Source organism: Gigantopelta aegis, chromosome 5 (assembly GCF_016097555.1).
Source record: "Gigantopelta aegis isolate Gae_Host chromosome 5, Gae_host_genome, whole genome shotgun sequence".
Classification (NCBI taxonomy): domain Eukaryota; kingdom Metazoa; phylum Mollusca; class Gastropoda; order Neomphalida; family Peltospiridae; genus Gigantopelta; species Gigantopelta aegis.
The window spans coordinates 657,976-682,699 of NC_054703.1; the positions used below are offsets into that span (position 1 = coordinate 657,976).

General features: G+C 35.8%; 1 protein-coding gene across 2 annotated transcripts; it reads right to left on the minus strand.

Annotated features, from left to right (window-relative positions):
• LOC121373682 (cytoplasmic polyadenylation element-binding protein-like) lies at nucleotides 1–23,721 on the minus strand. Of its 2 annotated transcripts, XM_041500402.1 has the most exons (13): nucleotides 23,647–23,721; nucleotides 22,182–22,377; nucleotides 19,775–19,903; nucleotides 17,627–17,786; nucleotides 15,480–15,681; nucleotides 14,525–14,762; nucleotides 13,386–13,499; nucleotides 12,671–12,733; nucleotides 11,411–11,535; nucleotides 8,728–8,926; nucleotides 6,342–6,436; nucleotides 5,241–5,464; nucleotides 1–4,766 (listed from the first exon to the last, which is right to left on the minus strand). In XM_041500402.1, exons 1-12 carry the CDS (start codon nucleotides 23,656–23,658, stop codon nucleotides 5,273–5,275), a joined length of 1,725 nt encoding a protein of 574 aa, XP_041356336.1. In that variant the 5' UTR covers nucleotides 23,659–23,721; the 3' UTR covers nucleotides 1–4,766; nucleotides 5,241–5,272. The 2 variants fall into 2 exon arrangements, with proteins under 2 accessions (XP_041356336.1, XP_041356337.1); XM_041500403.1 differs by lacking the exons at nucleotides 19,775–19,903; nucleotides 22,182–22,377; nucleotides 23,647–23,721 and adding an exon at nucleotides 18,963–19,357.
• Nucleotides 23,722–24,724: the final 1,003 nt, after the last annotated feature.

Below are 24,724 nucleotides of genomic sequence, written 5' to 3' on the forward strand. Positions count from 1 at the left end.
AAAATTACAAACACTTTAATTTGTATAAAATGTTTATTTAACAAAAGAAAACAAAATTTCAAAATCTTTTTTTTTCTTTTTTTTTTCTTGCAGTAACAAATAATGATAAAGGAATTGAGAAAAATGTTAAAGAAAAATGTCATCCATAAATAAAAGCTTTTTTTTTCTTTTTTCTTTTTTTTTTGTTTGTTTTGCAATAAAGCCACCACCAAAAACAAAATGTCACTTTGCGCACAATAAAACATTTAAGGAAATACAAATGTATATAAAAAAGAAGAACAAGTTAAAACAGCTCTATTATTCAGGAAACCCAATAGTATATTGAACAATCTCTTCTGCATTTTTATAAAAACAATAAAAAAATATACAATACTACTTTAAATAACTTATTTGTTGAGTATATTCCTAAATAAGTGCAAATTTTTTTAGGATGAACAACTTGCATTAAATTATACTTCCAAGAATACTGGTTGTCACCTTTATAAAAGAACATGAACTTTGAAAATTACATAACTGTATATTTTTAAGTTCTATCATATAAATTAAAAAAAAAGAAAAAAGTCATACTGTAAACAAAATATTAAATTTGAGATCAATTCTCCAAGTTATTCAAACTAAAGAATGATTTTATTAATAATTTTCATAAATCTTTGGTAATCTGGTTTGCCTTAAAACTTTTCTGATTCAATTTATCAAATTGTTAGTTTTTGATAAAAGGTCCTACCGAGTGACCATTTCTTTTTAAAATTGGGTTTTATTTAGTTTTAGACAGCCGTTTTTAAAAATTGAAAATTTAAAACATGATAGACCAGAAACCAATCTTGTGCCGACAAGATAATATATTAATCACAAGTAGTCACATTTAAGAAAGCAACTCATATGTTAATGTTTTAAAAACCCATGCAATTCCCAAGCTGTTTCAACCTGGTACCTTTTTATAAAACTATCTAGCTATATATCTGATAAAAATATTAGTTGCTGTTGCAAACAAGTTCTTTAAAAATAACAAATTTACAAGACTGGTAAAAGACCCCCACTTTTTAACTGGTATTAATATTATTTTCTTGTAAAAACAATATAGATTTGTAGATGACAGTATGCAAGCATAAAAACATCAAGTCTTATAGTCAAGCTTAAATTTGCAGAGATGAACAGTGTTAAATTATAAACCATGATGGTAGTATTCAAGCTCATCCATCAAGCTGATATGGGGTATAATTTATAACTTAACTTTTTTTAAACTGCATGTTTGCCTGAGCAGAGCAAATTTTTTAAATGCCCATCTGGATGGGAACATTCGAAAATGTGCATAAATTACAATCCACTTAAACATGCGAAACGTTTAAACTGTATAAATAAAGTTCACAAATATTTTACTGAAAGAGTTGTATTCAAATCTAAACTTGATTCACACTACAACCCTCCTTCACATCTCTGCAAAATTTGTAAAAACAAAATACAAAATAAAAAAATAAAGAAATATAGTACAGTAAGTCTGTTCTGCGTTCTGTTTACTTGTCATACAAAAAGTAAAAATATTTTTCAAGTTTCATTCTTAAAAGATGAATTCAGACACGTGTATAAAACTAAATGATTAACTATGAGTTAAGAGGTAAGAGGTGTAAAGTTTGAAGAAATCAATTGGGTGATATTCATAAATGATATGGTGAACGTTCATAGTATGTGTATCTAGTATGTTTATTCAATACATGTATTAAAAAAAATCATCTCTTCACTAGTTTAAGAAAAATCTAGTGGATAATAAAACTTTATTTTTCATAATGGTAAAGGAATAACTGAAAATGTTTAAAAAGATTTAATATGCATATTTTCCTAAGATTTTTATGCATTTTTCAAGAACCATTGTAAAATTATGTATGGATCTAACTATCTTTAAAATCTTTATAATCATTTAATAGTATTATAATTATGAATGATAAAAAAATCTCCATTGTTCAAAGAACATTGAGTATGTGCGAGTGTCTGTGAAATAGATGGCAAGATGAAGGAAAATGGCAAAATGTTTTGGAAGCATTTTTGATAGCCAGTGTCAACATATTTTGACTCAAAGATACATTTGTACCAACAATTTGGGGAAATTAAAATAGTCAAACTATCATTTCATATTTAAAATATAATAAATAGATTACAAATAACAGAAATATGCTTGCTTTTGGTGTGATATGTCTTTACCTGTCAATAACGTAGCAGTCTGAACACATGGAACAATGAAATGCCACATTACATCATTGGAAATTACATTTTTGGGTGCATTTTTTTTTTTTACCACATCTATAGTCTTTTCAGCAGATAATCACATGTTTTCTAGCTACCATAAAAGTGAGCTCTGGTTTTTTGTTTTCTAAAAGTGAGATAACTATATTAAAATACTGATAATCATGGTGAAAAATCAGTATATATTTACTAGTTAAACATTTGTTAATTATCTGAATGGGATTAAAAATCAGTAAGAAAGGGCTAATTCAGAAGGTTTAGTCAGTTTAAAAATAGCAGCAAATTCTGATTGGTTGTTATAAATTGGCATAAAATCCTGATTGGTTGTTACAAATTGGCAGCAAATCCTGATTTGTTGTTACGAATTCGCTTAATTTCCAATTCAGTTTAAACTAGGGTTTTTTTCATGTGTTATTTTATTTTTAAAAAGTTTTAAACAATTGTTAACTTGCAAAAAAATATTTTACAAGAGGTAACAATGATTGAATTGAGCATTTCATATTTATGAAGCACAAATAAAGAGTTCTAAAATAGTTATTTCTGATATCAATAAAAGAAATGCATTCATGATACTGAACAGACTTGTAAAAATAATAAGTGAGTTAAATTATTCAGATAAAAAAGAATCACAGACATGGCATTTAATTTAATTATCTACTTAACATTTCTAAATTAGGCTCACCTACAATAATTACCTACTTAACTTTTCTGAAATACTCGCCTACAATAATTTTGTTCATTTCCTATACACTAGATAAAAATGAAAAGCAAAAAATATATTGATTAAACCAAACAAATTAATGGAAATGAGTATTGATGAATGTTCATTAAAAGAAAAAATTAATTCAATTATTTATTGTAAATGTTAAACTTAATATACACAAAATGACCCCAAAAGAAAAAATTAACTCATTAAACCACGATTTGTTGGAAGACAGTATGAGCAAAATAACAACTTCCAATAACATTTATAGAAATATGGTGCAAAATGTAACAGAATAACAAATACAACATCAAACAATGTCAATGAAATAAAGGTGCAGCAAAAAAAATATAATAACATGAAGATATATGGAAAGCTCAAAGGCATTCGTTTATATATTGTGGAAATAACAGCCAACAAAAGTTGTCGGCATGAACCCACAGATCCAAATTCTAGTCTTCTCTAGATACTCAAAATATATAGTGTTCTCCAATTCCTTAAGCTGGTGATCACCAAAAAGAACAAATATAAACTAAAGCATGGTTATGCAGGAGTGGCTTGACTTGGTCCGACCTTAAAATTTTTCAAAAAGTTAAAGCCAAGTTTATTTTGTATAACACCACCACTAGTAATCATTTTCAACTGCAGTTTTAATTGACCATGTCAAATATGATCCAGCATTGCTTGCAAAATCTGGTACTTTCTTCAAATCTAGATTCAATAAAATGTTTATGAAATAAAAGTGTGAAGTCTGTTACAAGTCCTCAAAGGATCAGCTTCCAAATCCCTCACCATTTTAAATGTTTGCCATGGTTATCAATTGTGTTCATCAATTTAAAAGGGACTGTCCTGAGTTTGCTTTCATTTTAATGACTAAAATTACATATCAAATAAATCTTATTTTGAATATTGTAATATATATTTAATATGTTTCTGGTTGTCCAATGTCTGTAGTAACTTAAAAGTGGATGTTATCTCCGCAATAATTTCATACATACAAAAAACAATACATGTATTAGAAAAGAAAAATGACGTTTGAGTTATTACAAACATTAAGCCAATCACAAACACATTGAATATATAGATAATGATATTTTAAACAAGAAATTGTATTTAATATTTAATAAGTAATGTTGTGGCTAGAAAGTCTAAAAGTCAGAAGGAAACATCTGAAAGTGGTAGAAAACTTGAAACATGAACATTTCTTGTATTTTATTTAAAAGTCAAAATGTCATGATGATTTCACACTAGCTAAACTTTTGGCACTTGCATTGCCAGAATCAATAAACCCATCTGTTCAACTGGTGCGCAAACTTAGTTCAGAAACTGAGAACACTACATATCATATTTAACTTATCACCATTAACGAACATTTAAATAACCCAAGACATGGAAATAATGAGATCATGAAATAAATATAAATATCAAAAACATCACATGAGAAATATTAATTAGCACTCATATATTCAAAATCATTTGTCATTATTACAACTAGTGACAAAATGTGAAAATGTTATTTCATTTGAACATAAATATTATTACCAAAATAACAATTTTAAATAACTGGCATTTAATTCAAACAATGGCTTTGTCAAAACATTAGGAAAAAAACCATTTTATTGTTTAAGAACAAGAAACTGCCATTTGTTATTAATATTATGGCATATTTATGCTCTCAACTGACAAAATTTTATTCATACATCATAAACCGAGCACTTTATAAAATGCAAAAAACATTCATATTGTAAAAAAATAAATTGTCATGTTTTGAGCACAAAAAATATTTACACTCAAATGCAGCACCATATTATGTTCAGCACTTCGTAATCTGGAAAAAAAAGAGGAAACAAATATAAATTATAAATTTGACTAGAAATGAAATAACTTAAATTCTGTATAACCAGACAAATGGTTTGATGAGTAAAAACATCAAGATTTCTTATTTTCGCGATTTGGTAACTTTGAAACAGAGTGTTTTTAGTGAGATAATTGATCAGTCTGATTTATATTTAAAGCCAATTAAGATTTGTGCGAGAGAAATTTTCTAAGTCAGACTGGGGGTGAGTGGGGTGGGGGCTCAGAATGACCAAATTCACAAATCTGTTACTCCATGTGCCAACGAAGATTCCTACAAAATTTGGTTGGAACTGGTTAAGTAGTTTTGAAGACCATGTTGAAAATGTTAAGTCTATGCACAATACAGGATCACAATTGGTTACTTGAGCCTTCAGTTCAGGTAACCTAAAAACTTGAAGTTTTTTTTTATTGTTTTATGGAGAATATACAATCAGCTTATACCTACCACAAGAAACCATCAGGAGAAGGTTGAGTATTTCAAATAGGCGTCACGTTCTTCGTGTTGCGGGTCAGTGGTTTGTGATGCCTCATGGTGTCCAGGGCGTGCTGCCAGTACCAACATGAGCGACAGAAGTACTTGAAGCACTGCAGCTCACGGCAGAAGTAGGGGCCTTGCTGAATGCTGCACAGTGAACAGATGGCATCTTCCAGGTACGGGTCCACCTGAATCTATAGGTAAAAGAACACAGCACAGTGAACAGATAGCATCTTCCAGGTATGAGTCCACCTGAATCTATAGAGGTAAAGAACACAGCACAGTGAACAGATAGCATCTTCAAGGTACGAGTCCACCTGAATCTATAGAGGTAAAGAACACACAGCACAGTGAACAGATAGCATCTTCCAGGTATGAGTCCACCTGAATCTATAGAGGTAAAGAACACACAGCACAGTGAACAGATGGCATCTTCAAGGTATGGGGCAACCTGAATCTATAGAGGTAAAGAACACATTTGTAATAATTTTTTATCTAATGAATTTTTTCTTAACACATGTAGACATAACAGAGGTGGATCGATGCAGAAGCAACTTTTTTCTTTAAATAAACTTGAGGGCAGCCCCCACCACACAGGAAGCTACTACTTCTAATGCATTCTTGGGACCAACTTTCTATTTGCAACTAAAACTTAATAAAAGCACTTAGAATTCTGCTTGCATGGTTATCATGTAAGAGTAATCAGTTTTGATGTTAATTTCAGCTTATAGTTTCCTTTTGAACTAGCTCTAGGTCATCACCATGCGGACATCAATTAGATCTCTTTAAAACATCAATTAGATCTCTTTAAAACATCAATTAGATCTCTTAAAAACATCAATTAGATCTCTTTAAATCAAACTAAAACTCAGGGTTTTAGTTTGATTTAAAGAGATCTAATTGTTGAGGTAGGATAGCACAAACCATGGCCTTAGTTGAACCAGTTATGGGATTTCCCGTTCTGTAGGCAGTGATTTCTTTTTAACAGGATTTCCCGTTCCATAGATTTTTTAAAACGTTGTCTAGAAAAAGTAATTTAGTAAAGGAGCACCAAAAATAATATTGGCTGACCTTTTTAGTGAACTTTGGAGTTTTGATTTCTATGAATGCTGCCTGGACAGCTTTCATGTAGCTCTTCTTGTTACTGAACGTCACTCTTCCAGAGCCTGAAATCACAAATACACTCAGCAAACTGAGTTAAATACTTCACAATCTGAATGACAAACCCACTGACATATTCAACATTGTAGCTCTGCAGGTCGTGGCCTAAGAATTACAAGGTTCTATCTGCAATTTTCTAAAAATTAGTTATCCATCATATTTGATCAAAAATAAAATTATCTACATAGTAAATAGTCCTAGAATATGGTATTGTAAGACACAGTTGTTATATTAACACTATTGTAAAGACCTCTCTATGAAAAGACCTCTCTATGACTCGGATATGGCAGCTGCAAACTTCAAGCGGTAATTTCTCGAAATGAGGTTTTGTGCACACAGAATCTTGTAATTCTCCACCCATGAGGTTGCACTGTAGCAAAGAAAGTTTTGAGTCGACGTTTTAGGTGTACCATCAAATATTTATGGATCAAACACAGCTGCTGCTGTGATTGGTAACATGTGATGGTGATTATTTGTGAAAATACTATTATCTCGCCTTCATGTAAAATTCTTTAATCTCATTGGTTGTTTACTGTTGGACAAATCCCTTATACCCCTGTGGGTGGAGCCAAATTCTCTTATACCCCATCTGTAATTTCCAACAGTTTCCAGCCACCCCAGTTAATGCTAAAGCAATAATTAGATTATAAATAACATTGATAATCAATCAAGTATACATAATTAATTTTATTTTTACTATAAAATACACTTTCAATACTTTTAAAATCTGCAATGTTGAACTCGGCCACCTAATTACGGTCGTGGTGTTATTGTATTAATGCGTGATTAGCAACAGTCGTCTGTTACCAATGTAAACAGAACATGGCTGTCAAACGATTTGCAAAACACTCTGCCGCTGAAATTGAGGAAAAGCATGCAGACAATATCGTATTACAAACATTTGAAGTTAAAAACTCGTTTATCGATGGGAACTATTTTTCGTCACTGGCAAGTGGTTTCGTTCGCGTTCGCATGGTACGGCTCCATTAATAAATTGTTAACAATTGTTGTCTGGCATTACTTGGTTATTTGGCTATATGGTTTAACATGTCGGCAAGATAAATTCGTTGTAGAAGCATCTCTCGGGGTATATGGCTTTTTATGTACCCTCGGTGTGCTCTTTTACCCCCTCGCCTTCGGCTCAGGGTAAAAGCACACACAGAGGATACATAAAAAGCTATATACCCCTCGTGATGCTTCTACAACTTATATTATCTACTGCCAATAAATAATTCTTTTTTTTGTTATACAGTTATCAGTATACACCAGAGGTTGAAACCAGTGTATGGTAGACTACCCCCAAACATGGAACTGATATATTTCAGCAAAAATGTGGGTTGCTAACGAAAACATTCACTAAGGACCATAAATGGCATTTGACCCACCCACCTCTACTTCCTTGAAGGTAGACTAAATGTAAGGCACCAATTTTTTAATGCTGTATACATTTTTTTTTTTTTAATTGATCAATCTAATGAAAATGTTGGTTAATTTTTAAGATGGTCGATGTTTACAATTATCCTTTTTGTTATGTTATGAAATAAAGTAGAATTTAAACATATCGATTTATTCCTGATTTTCTTGTGTCATTTTTTCATGGGAGGCATGGCTTAACATGTCAAAACATCACAAATATTTTCAAACTCACCAATGGGATACTTGTACAAGTATTTTTATTAATGCCAGCACATACCACATGTCCAAACAACTCATACATAACATTACAAATCTCACCAATGGGATACATGTATTTGTATCAATGGTGGAATATACCACAGGTCGAAACAAATCATATATAACATTACAAATCTCATCAATGGGATACATATATTTGTATCAATGGTGGAACATACCACAGGTCGAAACAAATCATATATAACATTACAAATCTCACCAATGGGATACATGTATTTGTATCAATGGTGGAACATACCACAGGTCGAAACAAATCATATATAACATTACAAATCTCATCAATGGGATACCATGTATTTGTATCAATGGTGGAACATACCACAGGTCGAAACAAATCATATATAACATTACAAATCTCATCAATGGGATACTGGTATTTGTATCAATGCCAGCATAAACCAGATGTCCAACAAATCATATATAACATCATAAAACTCACCAATGGGATACTGGTATTTGTGTGTATCTTTGTCGTTATATATGCCACAAGTCAAACGAATCATAACAATTTCAAAACTCACCAATGGGATACTTGTATTTGTATCAATACTAGCATATACCACATGTCAAAACAAATCATATATAACATCACAATACTCACCAATGGGGTACTTGTATTTGTCTGTATCAATGCCAGCATATACCACATGTCCGAACAAATCATTCATGATGTTGGCGAGAGTTTCTGCTGTGATCATTCCATGAAGGGCGCCGACGAAGATCGTTTTGTTTGAGTCAAGACGCTGTGACGGCTGTTTGACGTGATTACTGTCTGCAGGAACCCACGGAATCACCTGAACCTGGAAAACCATGTTTTATAATTACAAGAATTCTCACGTACCACAAACGTGTTTGATGCTGTGTGATGAACATCCATAGGTGCAACTATAAACCAAGTTTCAGCTCACTGTGATGAACATCCATAGGTGCAACTATAAACCAAGTTTCAGCTCACTGTGATGTACATCCATAGGTGCAACTATAAACCAAGTTTCAGCTCACTGTGATGAACATCCATAGGTGCAACTATAAACCAAGTTTCACTGACCTAGGACTTAGTTTGTGAGAAACAAATCCCTTTTTCTTTTATTGGATTTCAAACATTTAGAGAGGAAACCCGTTACACATTTTTCCATTAGTAGCACCATAGACAGGATAGCAAGAATTCTCATCTACCAGGGCAGGATGTAGCCCAGTGGTAAAGTATTCGCTTGAGGTGCAGTCAAGTCTGGGGTCGATCCCAGTTGGTGAGCTTATTGGGCCATTTCTAGCTCCAGCCCCAAACAAAAATGCATGCTTGCGGCTAGGTAGTTACAAGGTTGTTACAAGGCAGTACAAGCAATGCAAGCTATTTGTAAGCTAACATTTAGCTTGAACAAGATGTAGCCCAGTGGTAAAGAGTTCGCTTGATGTGCGGTCTGTCTGGGATCAATCCCCGTCAGTGGGCTCATTGGGCTATTTCTCGCTCCAGCCAGTACCATCAAAGAAATGTTTTATTTAACGACGCACTCAACACATTTTATTTTCAGTTATATGGCATCAAACGTATGGTTAAGGACCACACAGATAATGAGAGAGGAAACCCGCTGTCGCCACTTCATGGGCTACTCTTTTCGATTAGCAACAAGGGATCTTTTATATGCACCATCCCACAGGAAGCCAGTGCACCATGACTGGTATATCAAAGGCCATGGTTTGAGTTATCCTGTCTGTGGGATGTTGCATATAAAAGATCCCTTGCTGCCAATCGAAAAGAGTAGCCCATGAAGTGGCGACAGCAGATTTCCTCTATATATGTGTGGTCCTTAACCATATGTCTGATGCCATATAACCGTAAATAAAATGTGTTGCGTGCATCATTAAATAAAACATGTCCTTCCTTCTCACCTACCACAAACTTGTTCGATGCACTGTGATGAACATCCATAGGTGAAACCATAAACCAAGTTTCACCCAAAGTAGGACAGTTTCTGAGAAACTGATCTTTTTTTTTTCTCTCACCATTTGGTAGTCTTAGACCCATTACATTTTTCCATTAGTAGCACCATCTCAGACAGGATAGCATATACCATGGCCTTTGATATACCAGTCATCGTGTACTGGTTTGAATGAGAAATAGTCCCAATGGGCCCACCCTGGACTGACCTCAAATCAGGTGAGTGCTTTACCACTGCACTGCGATATTGCACAATTTTAGCGACTTATGCCCGTGGGCCCCGTTCCACAAAGCGATCTTAGCACTAAGGTCACCGTAAGTGCATATGTTAGCTGTGCAGTTACGGTGATCTTAGGCCTAAGATCGCTTCGTGGAACAGGGCCCAGCTGGTTAGTGATTTTCGAAGTTATCTTAGTGCTACGACATCGTAAAACCATCATAGGCTATGACATAGCTTACAACGGTTTTACGATTTCCTAGCACAAAGATTGCTTCAAAACTATGGGCCTAATTCACAAAGGTCTCTTAGACTCTGCTAGACAAAACATCCTCTTTGCAAGTCTTTTCACACTGCACTGCGACATCGCAAAGTTGCGAGAGTTTAGTGAATTAGGCCCCTGGTCCCCATTCCATAAAACGATCTTAGCGCAAAGATCACCTTAAGTGCATATGTTAGCTGTGCAGTTACGGTGATCTTAGGTCTAAGATAGCTTCGTGGAATGGGGCCCAGGTCTGTAATATGTGTGAGTCACGAGACACATTGCTTATTCTGACACCTGTGTCCCGCTCCCTGTGAAAACAGTGTTAAAACACTTGTCTAGATCACAGAACTAAAATTTATACTTAAAACATCTCCAACTAAGACATGAAAAAGGAAAGTATTGGGTATACTCAGCATTCGAAATAAGCATTGTTTGGTAACCCATTTACAGGTTACCACAAAATGTAGCCTGGTAACCTATAGGTGACCAAACTATATGGAAGTTAGAATTTAATTCCTGTTACTACTACTTTCAACGTGGATGTTCTGAAATTGTATCGGTGCATGCGAATATCGGTACGAGAAACGAAATCCAGAAGTAAATGAACACACAGATTGCCTAAATTGTTTTGCAAGTGCACAAGTGCACGTCAACATCGATGCAATTCCTTACGAGAAAATGAAACACTGAAGTCTGGAATGCATTGCCTGGTTTTACGTTCAGATACGAAACTACAGTTCGTTGAAATTTTTGAATGAATGAAACACCAGTCGACTTTTCTTACATGTGGTAACCTCCCAGTAACCTGAACGACCATTTGACTTACTTAAATGCCTGTATACTGATGGGGCATTGATCTCACGTACCTCTTTTGATCGCATCCTGCGACTAGATATTTTGTAGTAGTAGTTTCCGTTTGTGAAGTCATGGGTGCATGCCTGTAGTAGAGGTCTGACTGACTTCTCATTGTCAAACAACAAATACACATAGCCTGTCATTTAAAATAAATTCACATAGCCTGTCAGTTAAAATAAATACACATAGCCTGTTATTTAAAGTAAAATACACACAGCCTGTCAATTTAAATAAATACAGTGTCTGTCATTTAAAACAAATACACACAGCCTATCATTTAAAATAAATACACATACTCTGTCAATTAAAATACACATAGCCTGTCATTTAAAACAGATACACATAGCCTGTCATTTAAAACAGATATACATAGCCTGTCAATTAAAATAGATATACATAGCCTGTCATTTAAAACAGATACACATAGCCTGTCTTTTAAAATAGATATACATAGCCTGTCAGTTAAAATAAATACACAGCCTATCATTTAAAATAAAATACACACAGCCTATCATTTAAAATAGATATACATAGCTTGTCATTTAAAATAGATATACATAGCCTGTAATTAAAAATAGATATACATAGCCTGTCAGTTAAAATAGATATAGATGTCAGTATTTAAATGTTTTACAAAATATTACATTTTTGCAATAATGGAATGGACTCACTTGGATACATGTAAAGCATGTAAAGTTAAATTAATAACTGCAGAATTTCATTTAAAATCCCATTATAATTGAGTATCAACACACACTGCTGTATACTCACATCTCACACAGCTCAAACCTAATGGCAGCATCAACTGCATGTGACATAGCTGTGTTATAAATTGTTGGTCAGGGCTTTTATGGACGGCAGTTTTTTGCCACTGGATACAAATTGCCGTTGGTTGAAGGAATGATTTTTGTTTTTTTATTTTGTGTTTATTTCTTGCTGAAGTTAGTGATTTAAAATTGCCGTTGACATGTTCAAAATTGTCATAGGTGAGTATTTTGCTTCTGGTAATAAATATTCAGAATTGCAATTGGTTAAACAAAAATTAAGTTCAAAGCTGATGCAATGTTAAAATGTTAAGTTTATTTTAATTTTTTGTTTTCTGTCTATAAAATTAATAAATTCTATATTAATATAGAAATATCGTCTACTCTTTACCCTTCACCGATCAAAAAACAACAATATAAACAATTGAATTTTAAAATTTCTGACATTCATTTAAATTAATCGTTTCATTTTTTTTTTTTTAACAGGAAAAAGCACTAATCACTAACCATCTTTTCCTGGCCATTCAATCCTGAGGGAACCGAACTTGCTGAAGGCTGCTTGTAACCCAGCTGAAAAACAATTATATAATTATAGTCATATAACAAAATCATAACCATGGAAATAAAGAAATACTTCAAGGTTAAAAATTGCCTGTCACCAGCTCACCCTTTATGGACTAAATAAAATTTATGAATTTATGGCTACTACAAATTTTACCTATATAGTCCCATTGTGCCATTGATGTTATAAAAATGCATACTGAAAAGAAAATGTCATATCGCAGGGTACACTTCCTAGACAGACCTTGCAAGAGTATGGAGGATATTTCATCATTCTTGAAGCCAAAAGAAATTACCTTCAAAAGTATCCCAGGGTGCAGGGTACACCCACTAGAAAGACCTTGCAAGAGTATGGATGATTCTTCATCATTCTTGGGGCCAAAAGGAAGGAAGGAAGGAAATGTTTTATTTAACGACGCACTCAACACATTTTATTTACGGTTATATGGCGTCAGACATATGGTTAAGGACCACACAGATATTGAGAGAGGAAACCCGCTGTCACCACTTCATGGTCTACTCTTTTCGATAAGCAGCAAGGGATCTTTTATATGTACCATCCCACAGACAGAATAACACATAACACAGCCTTTGATATACCAGTCGTGGTGTACTGGCTGGAGCGAGAAAGAGCCAAATGGGTAGGGCCAAAATAAATTACCTTCAGTAATATCCCAGGGTACACCCCCTAAAAAGACCTTGCAAGAGTATGGAGGATTCTTCATCATTCTTGGGGCCAACTGTCCACTCCATGTGCAGCTTGCTTCACTAATGGCTGAAACAAAACAAAAAATCCTTTGTTTCATTACATTTAATAATGATGACAGGAAACCATGTTTACGGTGCACTGAACTTTGCTATACCAAATACTATCCCATAGGTGACAACGGTAAACCTACTTGGCTAAAAATTATATATTTTCATATGTAATTAAATTATGGTTACATAGCTATAAATCTGAAAATAATAGTTGCAATAATGCAGACTGCACAAGATATGCAAAACAGTGTACAATTGAAAGCATTAGCTGAAGAGGGATTTACACAGTGTACATTTCAAGTCATGGAATCGGGCATGTGAAAATTGTGAGAAATACAACTGCACCTATGAAGTGGGTGAAAACGGTGTCGTCTGCCAATAAAAAATAGTCAGGGAACCTACATAAAAATCGAATTGTTTAGTTAAGATGAACAATTCTGCTATAGATACTTTGTATATACTGCAACCATACATGTATCTGAATACAAATGTGTGTGTTTTTAAAACTAATTTCACAGGAAGGAAGGAAATATTTTATTTAACGACACACTCAACACATTTTATTTACGGTTATATGGCGTCAGACATATGGTTAAGGACCACACAGATATTGAGAGAGGAAACCCGCTGTCGCCACTTCATGGGCTACTCTTTTTCGATTAGCAGCAAGGGATCTTTTATATGCACCATCCGATAAACAGGATAGCACATACCATGGCCTTTGATGTACGTCGTGGTGCACTGGCTGGAGCGAGAAATAGCGCAATGGGCCCACTGACGGGGATCGATCCCAGGCCAACCGTGCATCGAGCGAGCGTTGTACCACTGGGCTTCGCCCCGCCCCTCTAATTTCATAGTAAACCATTTTAGCATATACTTGTACATACAGGCAGCGTTTCTGTGAATAAAAATGTTTGGGTTTTTTTAAAGTAATTTCATAGTAAACCATTTTTAATTGGTGATTTCAGGATACACTTCACATACAGCCTGTGAATAAAAATGTGTGGGTAAACCATTTTTAGCATGATACACTTGACATACATGCCGCATTTCTGTGGAGCCTGGCGGCGCGGTCTATGGCGTAGGGGTCGATGTTGGTCATGTTGAGGACGGGATTGATAGACTGCGAGTGCCAGGCCTGCTCCAGCTGCGAGTCCTTCGCCAGTGGTATCAACGTCCCGTCGCTCGCGGTCACCGACGACGGGTACACCGTACACAACTGGCTCTGCTGGTCTGCGTACTGCCGGCGTAGAGTTCTACCACCAAGGTTCATCGATGACTGGACATGTGGAAGGAAAGCAATGTTAGCTGTACCTTCTAAGTCATTATTAACTAACAAAGTTAATTCAACATAACTAACAGAGAAGAGTTAGAGAGAGAGAGAGAGAGAGAGAGAGAGAGAGAGAGAGAGAGAGAGAGAGAGAGAGATAGAGAGAGATGAAGGAGGGAGGGAGGGACACAAGGAGGGTGGGGTGGGAGAAGCTATGAGGGAAGGAGGGAGACGGGGGGGGGAGAGTGGGGTAGGGGGAGAGAAAGATGGAGGATGAAGGGAGGGAGAAATAATTATTAAATACTGTCAGCATATTAAGATAATTATTAATTATTGTCTGGATAAAAAATATAATTATTAATTATTGTTTAGGTAATCGAAAAATTATTAATTATTCATTGTGTAATAAAGATAATTATCAATTATTATCTGGCTACTTAAATTAACTAATTATTTAAATTATGAATTTGGCAAATTACAGGGCAAAGCCATTTGACTTGAGACTGATCGTGTTCGAGTACGATGGCTAATTAGTAACATGCAACATAGTTTTCAGGGCATTGGGGCATATAGCTAGTGTACTACGGCAAAATGCCACATGGCTGCCATTAAATTTGAGCCCTAAATAAAATAGATTTATATTTAATTCACTCAAGTTTAAGACAAATGAAATAAATAAATAAATTAAATAAACAAAGTAAGTGAATGATGTAAGCATGTAAGCACCATCATATCTGCGAGGACGGACTCGGAGCCATCACTGCCAAAGCCGCTGGTGTTGGAGTCACACGGCGATGGTGTTCGTGTCGACGGTGATGGCCGGTTCAGCAACGTTGAGTAGATTATCTTCTCCATCGGCGACAGTGTTGCCTCGCTCATCGGACTTCCAAATGAGTAGAGGGAGGAATCGGTCGAGTAATTCAAATCACTGAAAACATAAGGAAAAAGAGTGTTTAACATTAATGTATGACAGCACATACCACAGCTAAAGTTTGTTTTGTTTAACACCACCACTAGAGCACATTGATATATTAATCATCAGCTATTGGATGTCAAACATTTGGTAATTTTGATGTATAGTCTTAGAGAAGAAACCCATAATTTGTTTCAGTTAGTAGCAAGGGATCTTTCATATGCACCATCTCACAGACAGAAAAGCACATACCACAGTATTTGGCCAGTTGTGGTACACTGGTTGGAATGAGAAAAAATCAGTTGAATGGATCCACTGAAGTGGTTCAATACTATGACACAAGCACCTCAGGCAAGAACTCAACTGACTGATCTTAATCCCGCCCCTTAAATCATTGAAAACACAAAGAAAAAGTGTTTAACATTAGTGTAGGACAGCAAATACCACAGCGTTTGATAGTGTTTTGAATCAGAATTTTACCTTCAATTATAATCGGTTTGCACCAACTGATCAACTTAAGTATATAATTGGTTACAATTAAATAAACTCAAGTAGGATTTAAATTATTTTGATAAATCATCTATTTTAGTGTTCACCAAAGAACAGGTGGGATTTATCTGTAGCTCAGTCAGGTGCCTAAAGGTCATAAGATCAAACCTTTGCAAACCCCAGTTTTTCCCATACCAACAAGAAGAAGTTTGTTTTATTTAACGACGCCACTAGAGCACATTGATTTTTTTATCTTATCATCGGCTATTGGACGTCAAACATATGGTCATTCTGACACTGTTTTTTAGAAGAAACCCGCTGTTGCCACATAGGCTACTCTTTTACAACAGGCAGCAAGGGAACTTTTATTTGTGCTTCCCACAGGCAGGATAGCACAAACCATAACCTTTGTTGAACCAGTTATGGATCACTGGTCAGTGCAAGTGGTTTGCACCTACCCACTGAGCCTTGCGGAGCACTCACTCAGGGTTTGGAGTCGGTATCTGGATTAAAAATCCCATGCCTCAACTGGGATTCGAACCCAGTACCTACCAGCCTGTAGACTGATGACCTAACCACGACGCCACCGAGGCCGGTCCCCATACCAACAAGTGCCCCACAACTGGTATATCAAAGACTGTGGTATGGTTGCTGTTCAGCCTGTGGGGAAAGTCCATATAAAAGATCCTGGTTAGCAGGTTTCTCCAGAAGACTATGTATCAGAATTACTAAATGCTTGACACTGATTAATTAATCAATGCGTTCGAAGCAGTGTCATGAAATAAAATAACTTTTGTTCCCTAAGAAAGACCCTATGAACTAGATTAAAGATATTTGCAACACAATCATGTGTAGGGTATGTCAAAATTTTTTAGTAATACTCAATCTTGAGGGCTGTATGATGCACCTGTAGAGAGAATATAGGACAATACTCAGTCTATTGATGGCTGTTGCAATTGGAGACAACCATGTGTGGCTAGGCCTAAACCCAGTCTTTTAAGGGTATTTGATCCAGTTAGAAACAACACAATCATGTGTAGGGTATGTCAAAAATGTTAGTAATACTCAATCTTGAGGGCTATATGATGCACCTGTAGAGAGAATATAGGACAATACTCAGTCTATTGATGGCTGTTGCAATTGGAGACAACCATGTGAGGATATCTGCTGAAGTTAAAAACATTTCATTTCAACTCCTATTTTGGTGCACCTATATAGGACAATCCAATTAAGGTCAAAGCAACCATTCTGTCCTGGGCACACACCTCCAGGACAGAGGGTTATAGTTGTTGTGAGAGAGAAGAGGGTGTGGTGGTCTCACACTTACTAACCGAGTTGTTAAAACTCTCTCTGGGTGGGACCCAGCACCAGTTGTGCGAACCCTGTACCTACCAGCCCATCTCCAGAAGTGACAAACTATGTAATAAAGGTAGAACAACAATCAAACAAAACCAAACAATATTCGACTTACCTTGATGGACTGATTGATTTATCACTCTTGATAGCTCGTGGGTATTTCTGCTGAGGCGTCTGGCACACTGACATGCTGTCGTTTGATTGGCTGTACATGTTACTTACATTTGCCCACTGCTGGATGGGAGCATTAATGTTAGAAGAAAAAACCTGCATGCCTGAAAATAATAAATATATATTACCTGTCATTATCATAAATAGTATATTAGCCTGAAATATACTGTATTAAATATACAGGACAACAAAAGAAATGAAAATTTAAGCTAGTTTCCTTAAATTTAAAATCATTTGGTTTGAACCCCTTTAGCTTTAAATTAAAAAAAAATATTACCTGTCATCAAAAATAATAAATTAGCATGAAATGTATATTAATTTTTTTAAAATTAAAAATCAGTATGCATCATATTAGCTTTTGTGTCCAGGGCCCAATTTCACAAAACACTGTAAGCCTAGTTTTGCATGTAAATGTAAATCTACGACTAAACCACAATTTGTATCACTGTTATAGTACAACAAATATAGTTTAAAATACACATTTCATTTTCTTTTGTCCTTAAAATGCTCCATCTTCTGTAATAATGTAATTTTATTAATGAAATAGATGCCAAACACTTGTAAATGTATGCCCGCCACGGTATAACTGGTAGTCGCAGACGTAAACTTATGATTTTTGTGTGAAATTGGCCCCAGTATCCCTCTGTCTCAAGTACCTAGATGTGCTAAAAACTGGTGTAAAAACATCTTCAATCATAACTATCAAAACATCTGAAATTATCGAAAATGGGTCATAAAAGGTTTCACTTTCTTCAATTAATAATATTGGGATGGGGTCAGGATATTTATATTTAGGGGTCATAATTTGGTTGGTATAGTATTTTTAGCAACATTTTAACCTACATATATACAGATGTATAGATTCTAGTTGGAATAATCCAGTCTAAAAAGTAAACTTAAGTTTGTTTAAAGTTTATTTTGTTTAATAACACCACTAGAGCATAAATTAGCCATTGGCTATTGGATGGCAAACATTTGGGAATTCTGACAGTCATCACAGTAAACCTGCTACATTTTGCCTAATGCATCAAGGGATCTTTTATATATGCACTTTCCCACAGACATGAAAGCACATACCACTGCTGTTGACCAGTTGTGGTGCACTGGTTGGAACAAGGAAAAACCTAATCAGCTGAATTGGTCCACCAAGGTGGTTCAATCCTGCGACACAAGCATATCAAGCGAGCACTCAACTGACTGAGCTAAATCCCACCCCCATTTGTAAAGTAACACCTGTATATGACAGTCACCTTAGTAAGAAAGAAGACATTTAATTTTACCTGGACCTGGAAAGCCTGCAACAGAGGTGTTCGTCTGTGTTTGTAAAGTAACACCTGTATATGACAGCCACCTTAGTAAGAAAGAAGACATTTAATTTTACCTGGACCTGGAAAGCCTGCAACAGAGGTGTTCGTCTGTGTTTGTAAAGTAACACCTGTATATGACAGCCACCTTAGTAAGAAAGAAGACATTTAATTTTACCTGGACCTGGAAAGCCTGCAACAGAGGTGTTCGTCTGTGTTTGTAAAGTAACACCTGTATATGACAGCCACCTTAGTAAGAAAGAAGACATTTAATTTTACCTGGACCTGGAAAGCCTGCAACAGAGGTGTTCGTCTGTGTTTGTAAAGTAACACCTGTATATGACAGCCACCTTAGTAAAAAAGAAAGTAAAGTTTGTTTTATTTAACGACGCCACTGGAGCACATTGATTTTTTATCTTATCATCGGCTATTGGACGTCAAACATATGGTCATTCTGACACTGTGTTTTAGAGGAAACCCGCTGTCGCCACATAGGCTACTCTTTTTACGACAGGCAGCAAGGGATCTTTTATTTGCGCTTCCCACAGACAGGATAGCACAAACCATAGCCTTTGTTGAACCAGTTATGGATCACTGGTCGGTGCAAGTGGTTTACACCTACCCATTGAGCCTTGCGGAGCACTCACTCAGGGTTTGGAGTCGGTATCTGGATTAAAAATCCCATGCCTCGACTGGGATCCGAACCCAGTACCTACCAGCCTGTAGACCGATGGCCTGCCACGACGCCACCGAGGCCGGTTAGTAAGAAAGAAGACATTTAATTTTACCTGGACCTGGAAAGCCTGCAACAGAGGTGTTCGTCTGCGTTTGATTCATGCCTGTGTATCCCATCATGCTTTGTACATCCTGCGTCTGCTGAGGGTACATCAGATTCTGTACTTGTGGGATTAGGTCTGCTGTGAAATGTGTTATGAAATGCCATTCATTAAAGTGACACATCATCAATTTTAAACAGAAAATAGAAAAAATAAAATTTATCTATACAAGTTTTTGAATTATAATATATTTACTATAATATATTTACTATTCAAAAAATCCTAGAACGGTCGATCCTACTACAAAAGCACATTGGGCTCCATTCAGTTTTAATTATCTCAACCCTAAAGGTAGTTGAATATCTATCTATTAATCATAAAAGTATGAATATGATTCGTTTGATTTTCTCAAACATTTTCCATTTGCTCTTATAAGATTACTTAAAGGCATACTGTCACGTATTTAAGGACCTTATTTCTCTAAAAATGGATAATAAATAAAAATTGCATTAACTGTTGGAAACCAAATCTATGCCTTACGGTAATTAGGCACTTATGCAGGGCACAATATTTCACGAGAACCATTGTTCTGTTTGTGTGTTGGTTACGCAATTTTAAAATTGCGAGAACTGCCAATCGGTTACGTGGTGAACAATTGCATACTAAAATTAAAAGTACCATATATCAGTAATGAAAGAGAAAATCAGTGTTTTTTAAATACATTTGAACCACCAATGTAGCACAGAACCATAGTTCAAATGTTTTAGGATTAGGTAGGCGTAACTCATCAGTTACGAGAACTATATTCACGTAACCGAAGGTTACCAAAGTAAAACTCACGTGAACGAACTTCCGGTTACCTAAGATTGAAATATTGTCCCCTGCTTAAGGTGATCACAGGGCTAAGATAACTTTGTAGAGAATTGGACCATGGTCACAAAAGAGCTCTACTGACTGAGATAGATCCCGTCTCCATTTTAATAAGATTGCCCCTTGCACCAATTCAGATGCCATATGTCCTCAGATCAGTTATCTTCCCATTGGGTTGTCCAAAATCTGGAAATTTGTCCGCACAATTAGTCTGCTGTTTGACCGATTATTTCATGGCAGACAGCTTTGAAGTGGCAACTATTTGACTAAGTTGACAGGGGAGAGCATGTAGTTTGTAAACATGTGTAACTTGTTGACATGGAAGACTTGTTTGTGGTAATTCTGGCTGATGCAAAAGTAGTGCTTTTTGTGTAAAATGGGTGTACTCCGGCCACGTTTAGAGGGTGTGTTTGTTTAAACCAATATCCTGGGGGAGAAAGCTGCACCACAGGGGTTGTCCTTTTCAGGGTACGTGTCCCCCAGGCAGGCAAAGGTACATACAAAAATCCACGGGCCTGCTGATATTAATAAACATGTTATAGCCACTAAGGCTGTATAGAAACATAGCGTAATTAATTGTGGTCTGGCCATACAGGGCTCGAAATTAAGAATTTGTCTCTCACGGCAATATTTAAAAGAATTGCAATGGGTGAAACAGTCCACCACTGGCAATTTTGAGCCATTTATGGCAATTTTTTTTAAAGTGACATTTGCAGCAAATAAACCAGACTGAAAGGCTATCTTTTTATATGTAGACATCTTTTAAATGTGCAAATGTTAAATATTAGCAGATAATGTATACCAGGTAATTTCGGCACTATTTTTATTTTTTATATAGATAATCAGGGTTAAAAATTAGCAGTCACCCGGTCGCCCGTGGCTACCTTTATTGGCTAAGGGCGACTAAGAATTTTACAGATCTGGCAGGAGACAATTTTATAGAACATGTTCTATTATTTTGACAGCGCCGGACTGACAAGACTCAGTGTCAGCTTCTATGATTTTGGTCCGGGGCTGTAAACAAATATAGCTCAAAACGTATTTCACACACTTGAATTTTTTATATATTTTTTAAAGAAACATTTTTATTTATAATGTATTTCTTTTTTTCAAAAATGTTATTTGGGTTGGTATGGGTTTAAAAACTTAATGTTTTTTAAATATGAATTTTAACTTTATTTATTATGAAATTACATGCCAATTCATTGTTTTCCTTTTGACACAAACAACTATATACATGGTTATTATTATGCATGGTTGTTATTCAACAAAGAAAATTATAGTTTTCATTTTCACTGTGTAGTTAAATTGGAGGGCTAGTTGAATTTGAGAAGGGCCAGAAAGATTTTTCTTCAACTGGCCCTGCTGGCGACCATGGTTTTCATATTAATTTTCAACCTTGGATAGTATGAAATGTTTTAGTTACCAAATGAAAAAAAAATGGTCGCATGTAGAGGGCTGACGAGATATATGGGGGGGGGGGGGGGAAAGAATAACAGGAATCTTTATCCATTTTATTTTTTGACAAACTTCAAATCACACATCCTACCTCTCTGGTTCTGCTGCTGCTGCTGCTGCTGCTGCTGCTGCATGCCAAGGTTCGTTAAGCTTAACGAGTTGTCGAGCAGAGCGTTCAGAGCGTCAATGTGTTTGAAGAATTCTGTGTTGCTAGCGGCGACAGTGCCACCACGTTGATTCAGTGCTTCATCGTAATCCTCAACTCTGATTGCCGGAATATCACCTGCCTGGAAAAAAAAGAGAGGAATATTTATTTACATGCTTAAATTATGCGACCATGTAACTAGATGAAAGCCTCTAAAGTTGGATATGGCTCATAGGTTGCAGAGTTTGAATTTTACAATGGCAACAGCAGCATGTGCAGTGCAACCCTTGCAATTAGGGAAAAAAATTTGTTGTCAAAATCTTGATTAGCGATATTTCTAGTCAATTGAAAATTGATTAGCAGCTACTGTTTAATGTTTTAAAATTGTGTAGCAATCTCTGAAACTTGTGTAGAAAAACACGACATGATACTGAACAATGTTTTGTGGCTAGGGTTTTTAACCCCCACTGTCTGCATACTTGCCTGAAAAATGCACTAATAAAAAAATAAAATTTAGGGTTAAGAGTTATGGTCAGGTTCCCTCTATATCAATACAATGTGGGCCATCAAATAGGTATAGTAAAGGTACACAACTTACAAAAAGACTGCATGCAAACATTCTACCTGTTCAAGTGCAAAAACCAATAACACCATTTTATCAAAAAACAGATTTCTATTATCATTACTCCATTTAAGGCATTATGTTCTGATTTTTATAATCTTTTTTTTTTTCAATTCCGTCCTTTATTTACTTTACTTATGAAATTCAAATTAAGATCGCCCATTGTGGACTTGATTTGTCTTACACAGAATTCCTAAAAAAAAAACTTTTTCAGAAAATTACTAAAACGGATTTATCGGTCTTTCCGCCTGAACTCTTCAAATACACATGAAAGACCAGATTGTATTTTAACTTTAATTTAAAGTAGTCTCGATCAGTTGATCAACGGTCGTTGTTTTTTTTAAAGGGAGAGGGAGAGGAAGAGGGAGAGGGAGAGGGAGAGGAAGAGGGAGAGGGAGAGGGAGAGGGAGTCGAATCTGACGTTGTGAAATACGAAAAATATGTCATAGATCCATCGTAGCATAGTAAAATTTCAGTCGTAATAATATGAATGATAACTCCCCCTACCCACCCCACCAACTCCCGAGCACACGTCTCATTTACGAGGAAAGGGTGCTATAACTACTTACAGTCCTTCCCACAGGGTACACCTTTTCATTCTATGGAATTTAATACAAGTTATTTATTTTTGAGTCGATTGTTTTCTAAATGGACATAATTATTGTTTTGTTATTTCAAAAAAACTTTTACTTTCCTTCTTACTTCAAGCCAAACTGAAATTATTTACAAAATTAGTTTTTGTAGGAGGATGGAATGGACTATATTTAAAAGAATACACAATAGTCTTACTTTAGCAGTCATTGCCCTCAGTAAAACTTTCGTTGTCCGGAGAAAGCCCGCAGAAATACAATTGCCTCTACAAGCTTGTCGCCTGCTGGCTATATTGAGAAACTAAACTTTCTGCGAGATATAACCTTTGAGAACCAAACAACTTTCCAATTTGCATATTAAAAGAAATCCGTGCAGCGTTCACTTTTGACACCTGTAAACATTGACTTGCAGCAGACGCACCTTGGATCGACGAATGACTGTGGCCGACTCAGTGACGTCACTAACAAATCACGTGCAAAGCGTGTGTGACACAGATGTGTTGGCCAGTGAGTTGTCAGGGTGGGGATTGGTGTAGTTAAAGTTTGTTTTGTTTAACAACACTACTACCGACCGCGCATCAAGGGAACAGCAGGATGTCAGACGTTTACCTGTATTTGCCATATTTGCCACTTTAATTTTACTCGTAGAATGCACAGAACTTCTAGTTTTAAAATTTTCGGAGTTTACGTTTTTCGGAAGATCAAGTACCCCCCCCCCCCAACCCCCACCCCACTCCGAACTTCTCTAGAAGTTATTGGTGCTCTCGATCTCTTATCACATGTTATGCTCGAAATTGGATAGTCCAACAGTGTTATCGAAACATATCTGCTGCTTCAAGACCCCTAATACTGCAAGATGGAGAGGGGTGGGGTTAGGGCATTATCTCACATCATCCATACTACGTGGTGGCAGTACCGGATTTATAAGGGGGCAAAGGGAGCAATTGCTCCGGGCCACCCTTCCAAAGCCCCCCCCCCCCCCCCCGACTAAGGACTTCCTTTATGAAATAAAATGTAATAATTATAAAATTAGGGGTTTTTTGGGGGGTTTTTGGTCATGTAATTTAATTTCTATGATGAGGGCCACCAAAACTGAAGTGCCCCGGGTCCCTGCCCCCCCCCCCCCAAGATCTTAATCCGACCCTGCGTGGTGGATTCAAAATAATGTTGGGCTACCTACGAGCCTGCATATATAATATAGTCCGGCAGAGAAATGCGATTTTTCTCGAAAGTCGAAGTTGAGCTATTAATTTTTTTTTTTATTGTTGAATTTGTTT

Excerpts from the sequence above, each read along its gene's own strand:
- LOC121373682 (XM_041500402.1), bottom strand. Across the intron at positions 12,734-13,385 it reads ACCCTGGGATATTACTGAAG|CTGGGTTACAAGCAGCCTTC; the intron begins GTAATTTATTTT and ends ATTGTTTTTCAG. Across the intron at positions 6,437-8,727 it reads CAAATACAAGTACCCCATTG|GCTCTGGAAGAGTGACGTTC; the intron begins GTGAGTATTGTG and ends TTGTGATTTCAG.